The following is an 11804-nucleotide window of genomic DNA, read 5'->3' as shown; positions in this document are numbered from 1 at the left end:
ATCAAGATGGACAGACGTTCAAAGCAGAGTTTTGGGTTAGATCTGGAGCATGAGAACCAGAGGGGACACTAGAAATCATCTAGTCCCTGGTATTTTCCTCTGGTTGTGCCTTTTCTGACGGCCCCCGTGTTGTTCCTCCTCCAGCCCATAACCCAGCAATTTCAGGGGCTGGTATTGAAAAGATGGCTTCGGCTTTGCCGCACGCATTGTTTTGAAATTATGACTTGAGGATCTATTTTAAGGGGCTTCAAGCCATCAGAAGCAGCACGCAGCAATGAGAGCCATAGCACAGCGGTTCTGTAGGTCAGAAGCCAACCCTCGTTTTATTAAAATATGGACAGGGGATTGAGAAAGAGAAGGACCACACTTTACGGTGGCAATGTACACAAAAGCCAGAGCCACATCCAAGCTCCGCTGTCCCCGGGCTGTCCCACGGGCGGCTCTTTGGAACGTGGTCTGGCTAGAGTCTTGGAAGAGACCTCATGAAACCCAGACTTCTTGGCCAATGCTGTCTCCGCCAGAGCTGGCCATGACATTCACACCACCATAGGGCAGGTGGGCAAAGCCACTGGGCTGGTGGAACGGGGACCACTTCTCTGCTATTCCCATAGTCGTTTTGGAGGAGACTCCGTCCTTGCAAAGCAGCCGTGGTGTCTCCCAAATGGTCTCAGCAGGCAGGAAGGCAGCGGTCTACCAAAAAGTGAGCTCTACTCACTCTCCACTGAGTTTCGATCTTGAAGTCAGAAGCCCTGGCCCAGCCGAATTCACAGGCAGGATCAAACTTCAGGTCCACACTGCCTCAGGCAACCCACGTAGAGATGGACCCACGAAAAGCACCTCAGTGGCGCCGAGGCTCATTTCATGTTTCTCTCGATCCAGTCTTTAAAAGGCAGTACCTTGCTGAAGGCCGTGTAGAGGCCGTGGCTGCATGTTTTGTCATAGCTCCAGCTGACCAGCCCCACCAGATGCCAGCGTGGCTCGGGGGACGCCCGCCCCGGAAAGGACACAGCCGCGATGCCTCCCGTCTCCGCCGTGCAGATATCAGAAGGGGCAGCGGGGTCCCGGCTGGCACAGAACATGTTGTCCGTGATGCTCACGGGGATGCCGTGGTCCTCGTGCTGCTCCTCACACAGCAGCGAGTCCACCACCCTGACCACCCCTGAGCGCAGCGTGTCGTTCTTGAAGCCCAGGCTTCTGGCATCGGACAGGACGTTCCAGCCGGCCACGGTGATGCGGGACTCCTGGAAGGAGGTGCTGAGGTCCCGCGGGGCGGCGAGGCAGATGGGCTGGACGCGGGTGCTGACACGAGCCTTGTCCAGGAGCTTCAGGATGGCGATGTCCGTGTCCAGCAGGATGGGGTCGTAGTTGGGATGCAGGATGACTGCAGAAATCTACAAACGCAAGAAATGGACAGTAGTGGTGAGCCACGAGCTGCACAGTGAACAAGAACAGGCAAGCCCTGGGGCCAAATAAAACTCGGAGCAAACGTCTTAGGGACACACGTAATTATTTGGAGACGCTTTGCTTAAGGGGTCCTGGGAAACATCAGCTCGCTTTCGGGGGCTGCAAAGTGAAAAGCCCACTGCTGCCTGGTTAGGTGGGGTTAACTAAGTGGGGGCGGCAGACGGGGCTGCCGACAACAGTGTGGCACAACCCATCTAAAGCGGGTAGCGGCCACTTTGCTCCGGCTGACCACTGCCCGGCCGAAAGGGGGCAGCATTCTAACCTGGCCAGAGAACCGACTCCAGACCTTCATCTGAACCTCCTGATTTTTAAATGCTGGCACAGAACTGGCTTAAAAAAAAATGTATGTTAGCGCCATCCAAACACGAACCCCTCAAGGCGACCAGTTTGCAACCTCTGGCCCACCATACACGTTCATCTGTAAGGCAGTAAGAAGACAGAGCTCCACCCAGAATGCTCTACAAGACTTTTCCACAGTCTTTGCTGATTGTCCCAATCCTTGCTGATCATTCACTTTGATGGGAGCTTCTAGGAGCCTACGTCTGTGATATGCTCTAACATTTTTATGTTCGTGTTCTAGTACTGCAACTACCTTTGGGCACATTTCCGCGGGGCTTCTCTTGTGTCAAACTAATTATAACATACTGGTCCGTCACTTCCAGTAGCCTGTGGACTCCTCAGGGCAAAAACCATGCCTCACGTATCTATTCTTATGTATCAGTTCTGTATCTATTCCCTGTGAATGGCGTACTATGGGAGATCAACAACGAATGGATAGATGGATAAGATGGATAAATGGATGGATGGATGGATAGATAGATAGAGAGGGAGGTGGGTAGGTGGATGGAAGAGAGGAAGGGAGGGAAAAGAGGCAAATAAAGACAGATGTATATTATGAATTGATCAGGAGTACCTTGGTAAAATCTTTCTATGTCCTCAAAGCCTACCTAGTACAGTGACCTAAACATAATGGGTGATTAACTTTTGATGATCTCCATGATAGATGATAGTTGTTGCAATCTTATTTTGAAAACAAAGGGAGAAAAGACTCCCTAGTCTCTCTAGGTATCCCTTTCTAGTATCTGTCTACATGAAATATTGGGCACCTGCTGCATGCCAGCCTCTGGCTGGGTGCTACAGTGCCAAGGTGTCGGCACAGGCACACCTGCTGCTCTCCTGGTGTGGAGTTTGCTGGGCCGAGGCCTAGTCTCCAGGGGACAGCCCTCTCTCACCCGCAAGCTCTGGATGGTCTTCTCCTCTCGGTCATCATCCCGGTAGAACTTCCCCAGGACGACTCTGAGGTCTGCTGTCTTGATCATGGTGACCCTCCCCAGGTCAGTTACGCAGTGGGCAGCCACCACCACGGTGCGCTCATTCACCAGGGCGCCGCTGCAGACCAGGAACCACGCGTCCTTGTGCAGGCTGCCACCGTGCACCCCGCTGGCCCTCCTGTAGATGGCCGCCTGCCACGGCCAGCGCATCCCCTGGGTCTTTGGAGCGGCGATGTTCTCAGTTTTCCCACAGACTATGGAGAAAGCATTGGCTCAGTGAGATAAACTCAGACTATCCCATCCAAAGGGGAATGTGTTAGTCAAGAAAACACAAACCTGGAAAGGTAAGCACCGTGCACGTGATGACCACTAAGCATCTAAGCTGTTTTTCCTTTCCCACTAAAGAGTTACCAACCACCTTGTCATGGCTGGCTATAAAGTCTAGGGTGAAGATTGAAGGCTTTGGATCCCAGGCACTTACTATCAATAGGACTTGGGCAAATTGCCTAATCTCTTAAAGCCTCAGTCTTCTTGCCTACAAAATGGATACAGGAATCACACGTGTCTCACCCAATTCTTCAGGAGGCTGGATGATCATGTATGTAAACAGTTAGACTCAAAATATCAATGACTATCATTATAAACTTGACCACAAAGAATTAAGCCATACTGTTCTCCTTTGACAAAGAGGGTGGGGAAGGTAGTTTACTATGTGCAAGACCCTATTCCAGAAACTTCCACATACTACTTCAGTAATCATCATCTTAGCCTTATGGGTAATTAAAAGCTCATCACCTAATTAGTAACAATTACTTACTCAATACCACTGGATGATGAGCACGAAAACGGGCTTAGACGGGATATCCAAGATGACATAATTAGAAGCCTTCTGGAATTGTTAACTCCTTTCCCCACCTGTGTGTAATGACGGTTCTCTCCCTTTTATCCAAGGAAACATAAGAGAATTATTCAGAAGGAAGTATGCCCCCTCCTAAAAAATTCACCTAAGACCATTGGACGAGAAACCTTTCCCAAAAAGTCTTCAAGAGGGTTGAGGGCTTTTCACAAGTAACCATGGAAGATGTAAGGGGCTCCAGCCCCAGGACAAGCCTTGACTCACTAGGGATGCAGGACGGGGCACGTCCACTCCACTTTCCGGTCCTGAGGCATGTCCGGCGGCTGCTGCCCAGGCGACGGTAGAAGGGTGAGACACACTCGTACTGGAGCTGGGTGTGCAGGTGTTGGAACCCGGGGGGCAGATCTCCAAAGGGAAGGGCTGGCTTCTTGGTGGGGGCGCCCTGCAGTTTCTGCTTGCTGAAGGACGCTGAGTAGAGCTGGTGTAACGGCGTCTCCCTGCATTGGGGCCCACGGGCCCAGAGAAAACAGGGTGAGAGACGGTCATGGCGGCCCCTATGGTATCCATGCCAGCCCCCCACGTAGATATTTGGTTAGAGCAGAAAACGAAAAGTCTATCTCATTCTCTCTATCCCTCCCGCTCACTTCCCCCACCCTCTCTTTTCTCTCTCTCTCTCTCTCTCTCTCTCACTTACACACACACACACACACACACACACACACACACACACACACACACTTCCCTTCTGCCACTGAGCAAATTCTCTTGCACACCTCAACCTTCATTCTGTTCATCCATTTCCATTTCTGGCATGCCTCCGGCTGCCTAGGATTTTAACCAAAGGATAGTGTCTGGTGTAATAGCTGCGATCCAAGGGTACGTTATACGTGCACACAGAGAAAAATTAACTGTGAAATTAAACAGGAAAGGAAGTTCATTTGAATGAGAGAAATCCAGGCGTCTTTTGTCCTCCAAACATTATCATAATGGGGTAACATTAGGAATTGACTTGAACTAAACTGTGTTGATACAGTAGTTTGATTTAGCAATCAGCGTATATAATTAGGACACCTCAGAGAATAGAGCTTTCTCAGGGCACAATGATTGGCAGAAACACAGCGTACTGTGTGTAAATGCGAAAAGGCCTTTCAAATGAGCACTTGGAGCTAAAGCCCCCAGAGACCACTCAGGGGTTCTTGGGGGAGACGCGCACACATTGGAGAGCTTGCGTTCTACATCAGTGCATCAGTGCTAACGATCACTGCAAAGTTAGAATTCTTTTAGGAAACAATGTTTTCATCTCTGTTGAATGAATGGGGAGAGGAAGCCCAGAGAGGGGAGCGAGAGTACACAGAAGGGTACACGGGAAGCTAAGTTGGTACCCAAGGCAGCACTGAGCAGTTATGGTTCCCAACCTGGTGTCTCCACTGGGCCATTTGATGTCATCTGAAGAAATCTGTGTCATGTGTCTGCACGGCACTTCACTCAGAGCAAATATTCCACCCACACTGATTTCATTCAACATATCTTGAGCCCAGTTTAGAACAAGGTCTGCAGTTCAAGGAGCTTCTGAATTGGCCAACAAGCTCATCTTTTGGTCCATCTGTTGAAAGACTACACTGCCTTTGGGGGTTCTTGGGTGACTAGGCTGCTGGAGATATGTATATCCACTTTCCAGCAGCCTATCTTCCAGAAAGATCCTTAAAACCAAGTTTTAGGCTTGCTTTTTCATCTACATGAGCTACCGGGCACCTGTCACCTAACCTCCCGTTATAATCGCTTTAAAAATGCAAAGCCCCATAGTCTTTTTCAATAGCTCAGGGGCTGCTCTACAAGACGTCTCCTTGGAAAGAACAGGTTTATCCCACTTAGCAGAGAGTCCAGCTCCAGGTAGGTCATAAAGATCAGGAAAGGGAGCGGAATTTGTCTTCTACAGCCACTGTTCCCAAGGGAATGCCTTGCCTGAAAAGGGAAAGACAGAAATAGGAGATATCCAGAGGAAGGGTGAGAGACTGAGGAATATCCTGCTTTGTGAATATTTCAGGTCACTTGGCTGTGGCCAGTTCTGGTGACTGGGATGCACTGTTACCAATCCTAAAAGCAATAGCTACCAGTGACAGGTGTTCATCCGGGCAAGTGTTCTGCTAAAGCCTTTACGTAGGACTTAGTTAGAGCTTAGTGCATAAGGGAGCAAGCCCTGAAGACCCTGAAGACTGTGAAGATCCTGGATTTGCATCCTGGATCCGCATTTTGCAATGTGACTTGGAGAAAGTTAATTAATTTCTCTGAGCCTCGGTTTACCCATCCGTAAAAAAATTGGTAATAAAACCTATAACAAAATGGTAATAATGATAATCCCTACCTCAGAGGTCGTAACAAAGAGTAAATGAGCTAATGCATGGGAAGCGCTCAGAAGAGTAACTGGGCACATAGCATTCGATAAATGCTGCCTATCGGGGCTGCGTCTAATCTGTTCAGCAATCCCCAGAGACACATGTTATTATGATCGTCCTCATTTTTCAAAAGAGGCAACTAAAGGCTCAGCAAGCGTAAGAGCTTGCCCAAGAATACTAAATACAGTCCTAAAGAGAGACAGAAGCCGGTCTCGAGCCATTGTTTGTCAGTCCCATTCATTCAGTCCATGTTCGGGGTGGTTATGTTTTCTTGCGTGCCCCCTGTGTGGCAAGCATTGTTCTTGGCAGGAGAACTCGAGCATGAACAAGACACAAAATGTTCCTGCGCTTGTAACCTGTATTTACTTATTTTCGTGGGCTGGGGTGGGGGGGGGTGGTGGAGATAGAATTTGAACAAATAAAAAAAATGGATGCGAGACGACAGGTGGGGATAGAAGCCAAGCCGAAGACGGAATCACAGCAAATGCCAGAGAGTAGAGAAGTCGGCTCTGCGGTCTGGGTGGTAGTGACATTACTACCTTTATTTTATTTGCTTATTTACTTATTTATCCGGTTGACTGTGGCTTAATTTTATATAAGGTGTAAAAAGAGAAAACATTAAATGGTACCACAACATAGTTGTCATTTTGGGGGGGTTGCTATTTTCAAAAGCACAGCCAGGCAAGGTCTCTCTGCCAGGTTAAAAAGCTGAGCGAGAGCTGAAGGAAGGGAGGCATGAAGCCTCACTGAAATCCAGTGGAAGCAGGGTCCAGACAGAGCTGTGAGGCTCTGAAGCGGCATCGTGCATGGAGGGGTAGAGAGAACAAGCCAGGCAGCCCGTGTGGCCGGAGCGGAGGTTGAGGAGAAGAATGGCAGGAGATGAGATGAAACGGTGTTTCCTGCAAAATGAGGTGAGAAGTAGTAGAAATGGGCCTATTCCATCCCCACCGGTGGCCTCCACATCTGTCTTCCCTGGAGGAAGGCTGGGCGGGCACATCTGAGGGCCCGCGTCCCTCATCGGGACTGATCATTTGTCTCTAGTTCCTGGGTGCCACCGGCGTGCCTCCTCTGGTTGATTACTACAGAAAACATCTTCCTGAGTCTGGCAGGAGGGCCATCCCTGTAGAAGGTACCCTAGTAAACACAGAGCAATTTCACGAAGACTCGAGTATTAAAATCCAGTCCCTCACGGATCATCTTCAAGCCTTACTTCCCATCAACCACCTGCTTTCCCACGGTCCAGTGAACCGTGTACACGTTCCAGCTGTTGCTACCTCTTGGCCAAAGGCAGCTGGCTTATCAGCCTCCCTCTAATAGGCCCTGTTCTTTCATGAGCAGTTAGCTCTGAGTGTCCCAAAGAAACCCCAGAGTGTCTTTGGCCAAAGGCAAGTCGAGAAAAGGGGCGGGAGGGGAAAGCATGCATTTGCCTTTAAAGCAGAGCTCGGGTGTCTCCACCTCACCTTGACTGAACCTGCATTGGAAGAACTTTGCGTCTCACCAGGTCTGAGATCTTTGGTTCTCGGCAGGCTGGAACGAAGGAGACAACACTGCATAATCTCTTCCCATATTACCTGCTCCCATCATTCCGTTCAGATTCATCCCTGACCGCCCTTTCTGGACACCCCCAGGGGTCTCTGAGGGGAGGCATGCCGGCCAAGCTTGGACAGCTCCCTAGCGAAAGAGCTTGCCGCCTTCCATCTAAATTGACAAGCCCCTCCGAAGAAGCCACGTAGAGCACGCACCTCTGAAAAGCCGCTCTACCTAGGTGATGTGGAACCCTGGCAGTCAACACACTGGCACTCTCTGTTCACACGACAGCATTAGTGACCTTGATGGAAAATGGAGTCAAGGTCAAAATGAAGGTTCTAACTTAAAGCCCCACGCAGGGAACTACAAGGTTCTCCTTTAGGACCAGATGTCAGTGTCCACCATGGGGAAGTCTTTGGTAGCTGATTCCCTCATGTCCTTTCTCTGAAATTGAGGCTCCTGATGACCATTTAAGGACACCTCAAAGCCCAGCGTAATTTTGCTGAAGTGTCTCTTTCTTCACAAGTGAAAAGCAATCCTTCTCGCTCCACTTTCCCAATCAGGCAGCCAACATTCGTCTAATTAGCAAACTAGAGAACTTTGGTTGTTATTAATTCGTAAGAGAAAAGTTGACAAAAATCTCCAAGGACATATGTAACACCGTGTCCATACTTAATGAAATCAAGAATCAGAGTCTGTGCTGGTGGGGACGAAGGTCGCTTCTGGCTAAAGTCTAAAGTGATTTATTCCTTTCACAAACCAATTCTCTTTTATTTCTTTTCCCAGGAGTTGGGTTGTTGACAAACACCCAGAAGGGAAAGTGGAGGATTAAGGCAATTATCTGCATAATCTAGGCCAAGGACATGCTTTTCTTCCTAGGAAACAGCCAGATGATTGTGACCTGCCCCTGAAATACAGGGGCTGTTGACCTGGTTCAGTAAGAAACTACCCACCCCCAGTGCCAAGGGGGAAGTTTCAGGCTTCTCTGTACAAGGTTCCATTTTTTTCTGGTCCCAAACCAACCTTTTCCGTCTTCCTCCCAGATTCCCAGTCGGCCCCACTTTGAGTTTAGCATGATCCATTCCCTCCTGCCTATACTTCCTTGTTTTCCGTTGTCTCATGATGGCAATATCGTCCCGATTGCTCTTTATCTCTGCCAACCCTTCCCAGCTCCCCCAGATTGGCTCTCCTCTGACTTGTGGTGTGCAACTATCCCCATTTCAAGCAATATTGATCGTTCCCTTCTCTGAACATACATTGCTCATCTGTTTCCTCTAACTCTGCCTTGAATGCTCAAGGACTTGACATCTTGTTAAGATGTCTTTCACCATGTTAACATCTTTTTTTAATGTTTATTTATTTAAAGAGAGACAGAGACAGCGCCAGCAGGGGAGGGGCAGAGAGAGGGAGAGAAAGACAGAATCCCAAGCAGGATCCGCGCTGCCAGCACAGAGCCCAATGAGGGGCTCGGACTCACAAACCATGAGATCATGACTTGAGCCGAAATCAAGAGCTGGATGCTTAACTGACTGAGCCACCCAGGTGTCCCCACTATGTTAACATCTTAAACTTACTGCCACATAGGCCGGCAAGACGGTGTGTCTATTTTGTTTTGTTTCCTGTGTTAACTTTGTATTTCATAGACAGTAGATAAACACAGCTATATTGAAGCACACTGGTTGCCTCAATTTTGTTCTTGGGTCTGCATATCTAAATCAGTCCTGTCATCTTTCCTAAACTGCTCTGATAACTATCTTGATCACAGCAAGAAGCTGTGATTAGGATAAGCAGGTCCTCTGGAGGTCCAGAAAAGGAGCAAATGTTTTCAGAGATGGCTTCCCACCTGGGAGTTATGGATGGTTCCAGGGAGAACCTAAGAGGGAAAGGCATTTTCTTTTTTCAGGGGCTCACAAACACCCATGTATGGGAACTACCAAAAAGTCCGCAGCTCCGTCTGCTTCTGTGGCTCTCGCAAATACTTGTAGGTTACCTTTTATGCAGATTGGCTGTTTCCCCGACCACTCTCCATTCTGCTGGCAAGTTCTCTTCTCGTTGCCACTAAGAACGTAGGAGTTATTACAAAAGAAGGACACGACAGTGCCGATTTTCGCATAGTGCCCGTTGATAAGCCCAGGGCCACCTGCTATCTTCTTGTACCCATTGACTGGGCCCCCAGGGTCCGAGCAGTTTCTTTCTTCAAGGACTAAAAGAAGAAATAAAAGGGGGTGGGGGGAGGAGCTGTTAAAAGTGTGAAGTATTCCATTTTAGAACCAAATCTTTTCATGTTTCACTGAATTAAAAATGCAGTGAGGTGGAGCCTGCTATGGACGGTACCCAGAGGAATCACCAAGAGAAAACTCGTAATAGAAAATGCATGCGTTAGACATGTCTTCCCTTGAGAAGTATTTCATCCCGTATATAAATAAATTTGACATCGCCACTGGCTCTCCTGTGATCTTGTTCATTTCTTTCTCAAACTGTGGGAGCTGGGCAGGCCTGGGCAAAATAAACATTGCACCTAGATTTTATGACCAGTACCCAGGGGTTATTGCTTTTCAGTGTCGTGCTGTCTCTTCCATTCCCTAAAGCTTGCGCAATTCAACAAGACCATTCAGTTTCCTATTTGTATTATACCCAGAATGTAGAACTTACTAGAAACAAAGCCCTATGTGTGAAATGAATTTAGATGCTATGTTTCATCTTCAGGAACCCAAGTGTGCTGAAAGTTATGGTGAAAAAATACTAGAAACTATATAGATTCAGAGATAAAACAAAGTTCCCCCGATCTCCAACTATATACTTTCTAACTAAATAAACACTTAATGTCCACTCCAAAGGCATTTCTATTCTCTAACTCACATTGGACAGCAATGGAGAGCAGAAATGTCAACACCAGCTATAACACCAGTGTCCGAGCACTGAACAGGGTATCAGACAATTCCTGGAAAGATTCTATCAGGTAACATATTTTTCTCAAATGGATTATGGCACAAGGGTGAATCCTGCTTGCGTAAGGACGCAGAGGGAGTCCCCTGAGGAATTCGACCTTTAATTACTGCACTTGGGCACCAATCGCTCCGTCAGCCTCCGTGGTCTCTTTTTAATCATTTCTTCTCAGACACAGTCTCATCCCTATGAAACAGTCCCCACGCAATGTGATCATGCATCTGACATGCTTTTCTTCCCTTAACCGTCCCAATTACCTTTCAAGCAACCTGCCTGCCTGCCTCCAGGCAAGAAAAGAATCTCCATTCCATTCATATAGCACTTCTAAAATACTCGAGAAGTAAAAATGAGTAAATTTCCCTTTGTGCCAATTTGGCAGGGTTGCTAATATTAACCAAATTTCTGGTTTGTCTGCTTTAAGACTGCCCATAGACCATGTGGCAGATGATTTCAAGGATCTTCTGTATGCTTTTGGGCTACATACTAGGAGCAGTTTCCACAATGGGGAACTCCAAAACCCCACCTTAACTTAAGAAATGAACCTGAGAGAGCTTTCACAACATGGCATATGGAGAGCAATGTACTTTTTGAAACTTCAGGCGGCCTTAGAAATCCCCAGTGCTTATATTCCCAGGAATGCCTCTATGATGTAGGAGGGAGAGGCAGAGAAAGCATTCCATATTGCTCCAGTGATGGGACTCCCTTCTTAGAGCGGAGATCACTTAACGCCCAGAACGTGTAGCCTGAACCTGAGCCTACAGTCTGCAATCATCTCAAAAAGGTATGGTGCGTCATACCTGCAAGTGTTAGAAAATGGAATTCACTGCCAACATAAAAATCAGGAGATTGCTCAGAGAAATCCATATTACTGATTTCTGAGCAAAATTCAGATCCGGAAACCCTGGGCCTGTGTTCCCACATGGCCACAATCAACTGGCGTTGAGAAGTGGCTTCTGCTTAATGGGGGCTGCATTCTTCATTTTGGTCACAGCCCCCATTGCCTGGACCTGGCAGGGGCTCCACTCTGTGGTTAGTTAGCCTATCAAAGGGCCATGCTTTGTGCAAAGGGCATGATTTGTGCAACACCAGGGCAGTTTCTCCTCCATTTTGAGTTTTGCTTCCTATAGCTCACAGCCAAGAAAAATTCTGGTGATACTTAAGACCAGTCCTGGAATACTGAAAGAAAATGAACTATAGTTGAATCACAGCAGTTTCAACAGCAGATAAGAAATCCCTTCTACCGTGAGCCTGATAGTTGGGTTTCTCCGCTTTTAGAAGTAAGGACTTCTGTGGTCCACCAGGCTCCTGCCCTGTGATTTCCTAATGGCAGCATTCTTGTGGATCATA

The 11804-nt window shown here is 48.0% G+C and overlaps 1 protein-coding gene across 1 annotated transcript in view; it reads right to left on the bottom strand.

The window, feature by feature from the left end:
* Nucleotides 1–231: 231 nt before the first annotated feature.
* Nucleotides 232–11804, bottom strand: part of PAMR1 (peptidase domain containing associated with muscle regeneration 1) — a 75820-nt gene continuing 64247 nt past the window's right edge. The window contains exons 7-11 of the mRNA XM_040495443.1: nt 9502–9714; nt 7445–7511; nt 3856–4088; nt 2697–2989; nt 232–1391 (exon numbers count right to left, since the gene is read on the bottom strand). Coding sequence (XP_040351377.1) covers nt 855–1391; nt 2697–2989; nt 3856–4088; nt 7445–7511; nt 9502–9714 — 1343 coding nt within the window. The 3' untranslated portion in view covers nt 232–854. The remainder of the gene's footprint in view (nt 1392–2696; nt 2990–3855; nt 4089–7444; nt 7512–9501; nt 9715–11804) is intronic.

Source organism: Herpailurus yagouaroundi, unplaced genomic scaffold (genome assembly GCF_014898765.1).
Source record: "Herpailurus yagouaroundi ecotype Mexico unplaced genomic scaffold, PumYag 187, whole genome shotgun sequence".
NCBI classification, from domain to species: Eukaryota; Metazoa; Chordata; class Mammalia; order Carnivora; family Felidae; genus Herpailurus; species Herpailurus yagouaroundi.
The sequence above is the reverse complement of the archived record's forward strand: the minus strand, read 5'-3'. Positions and strand labels throughout refer to the sequence as shown.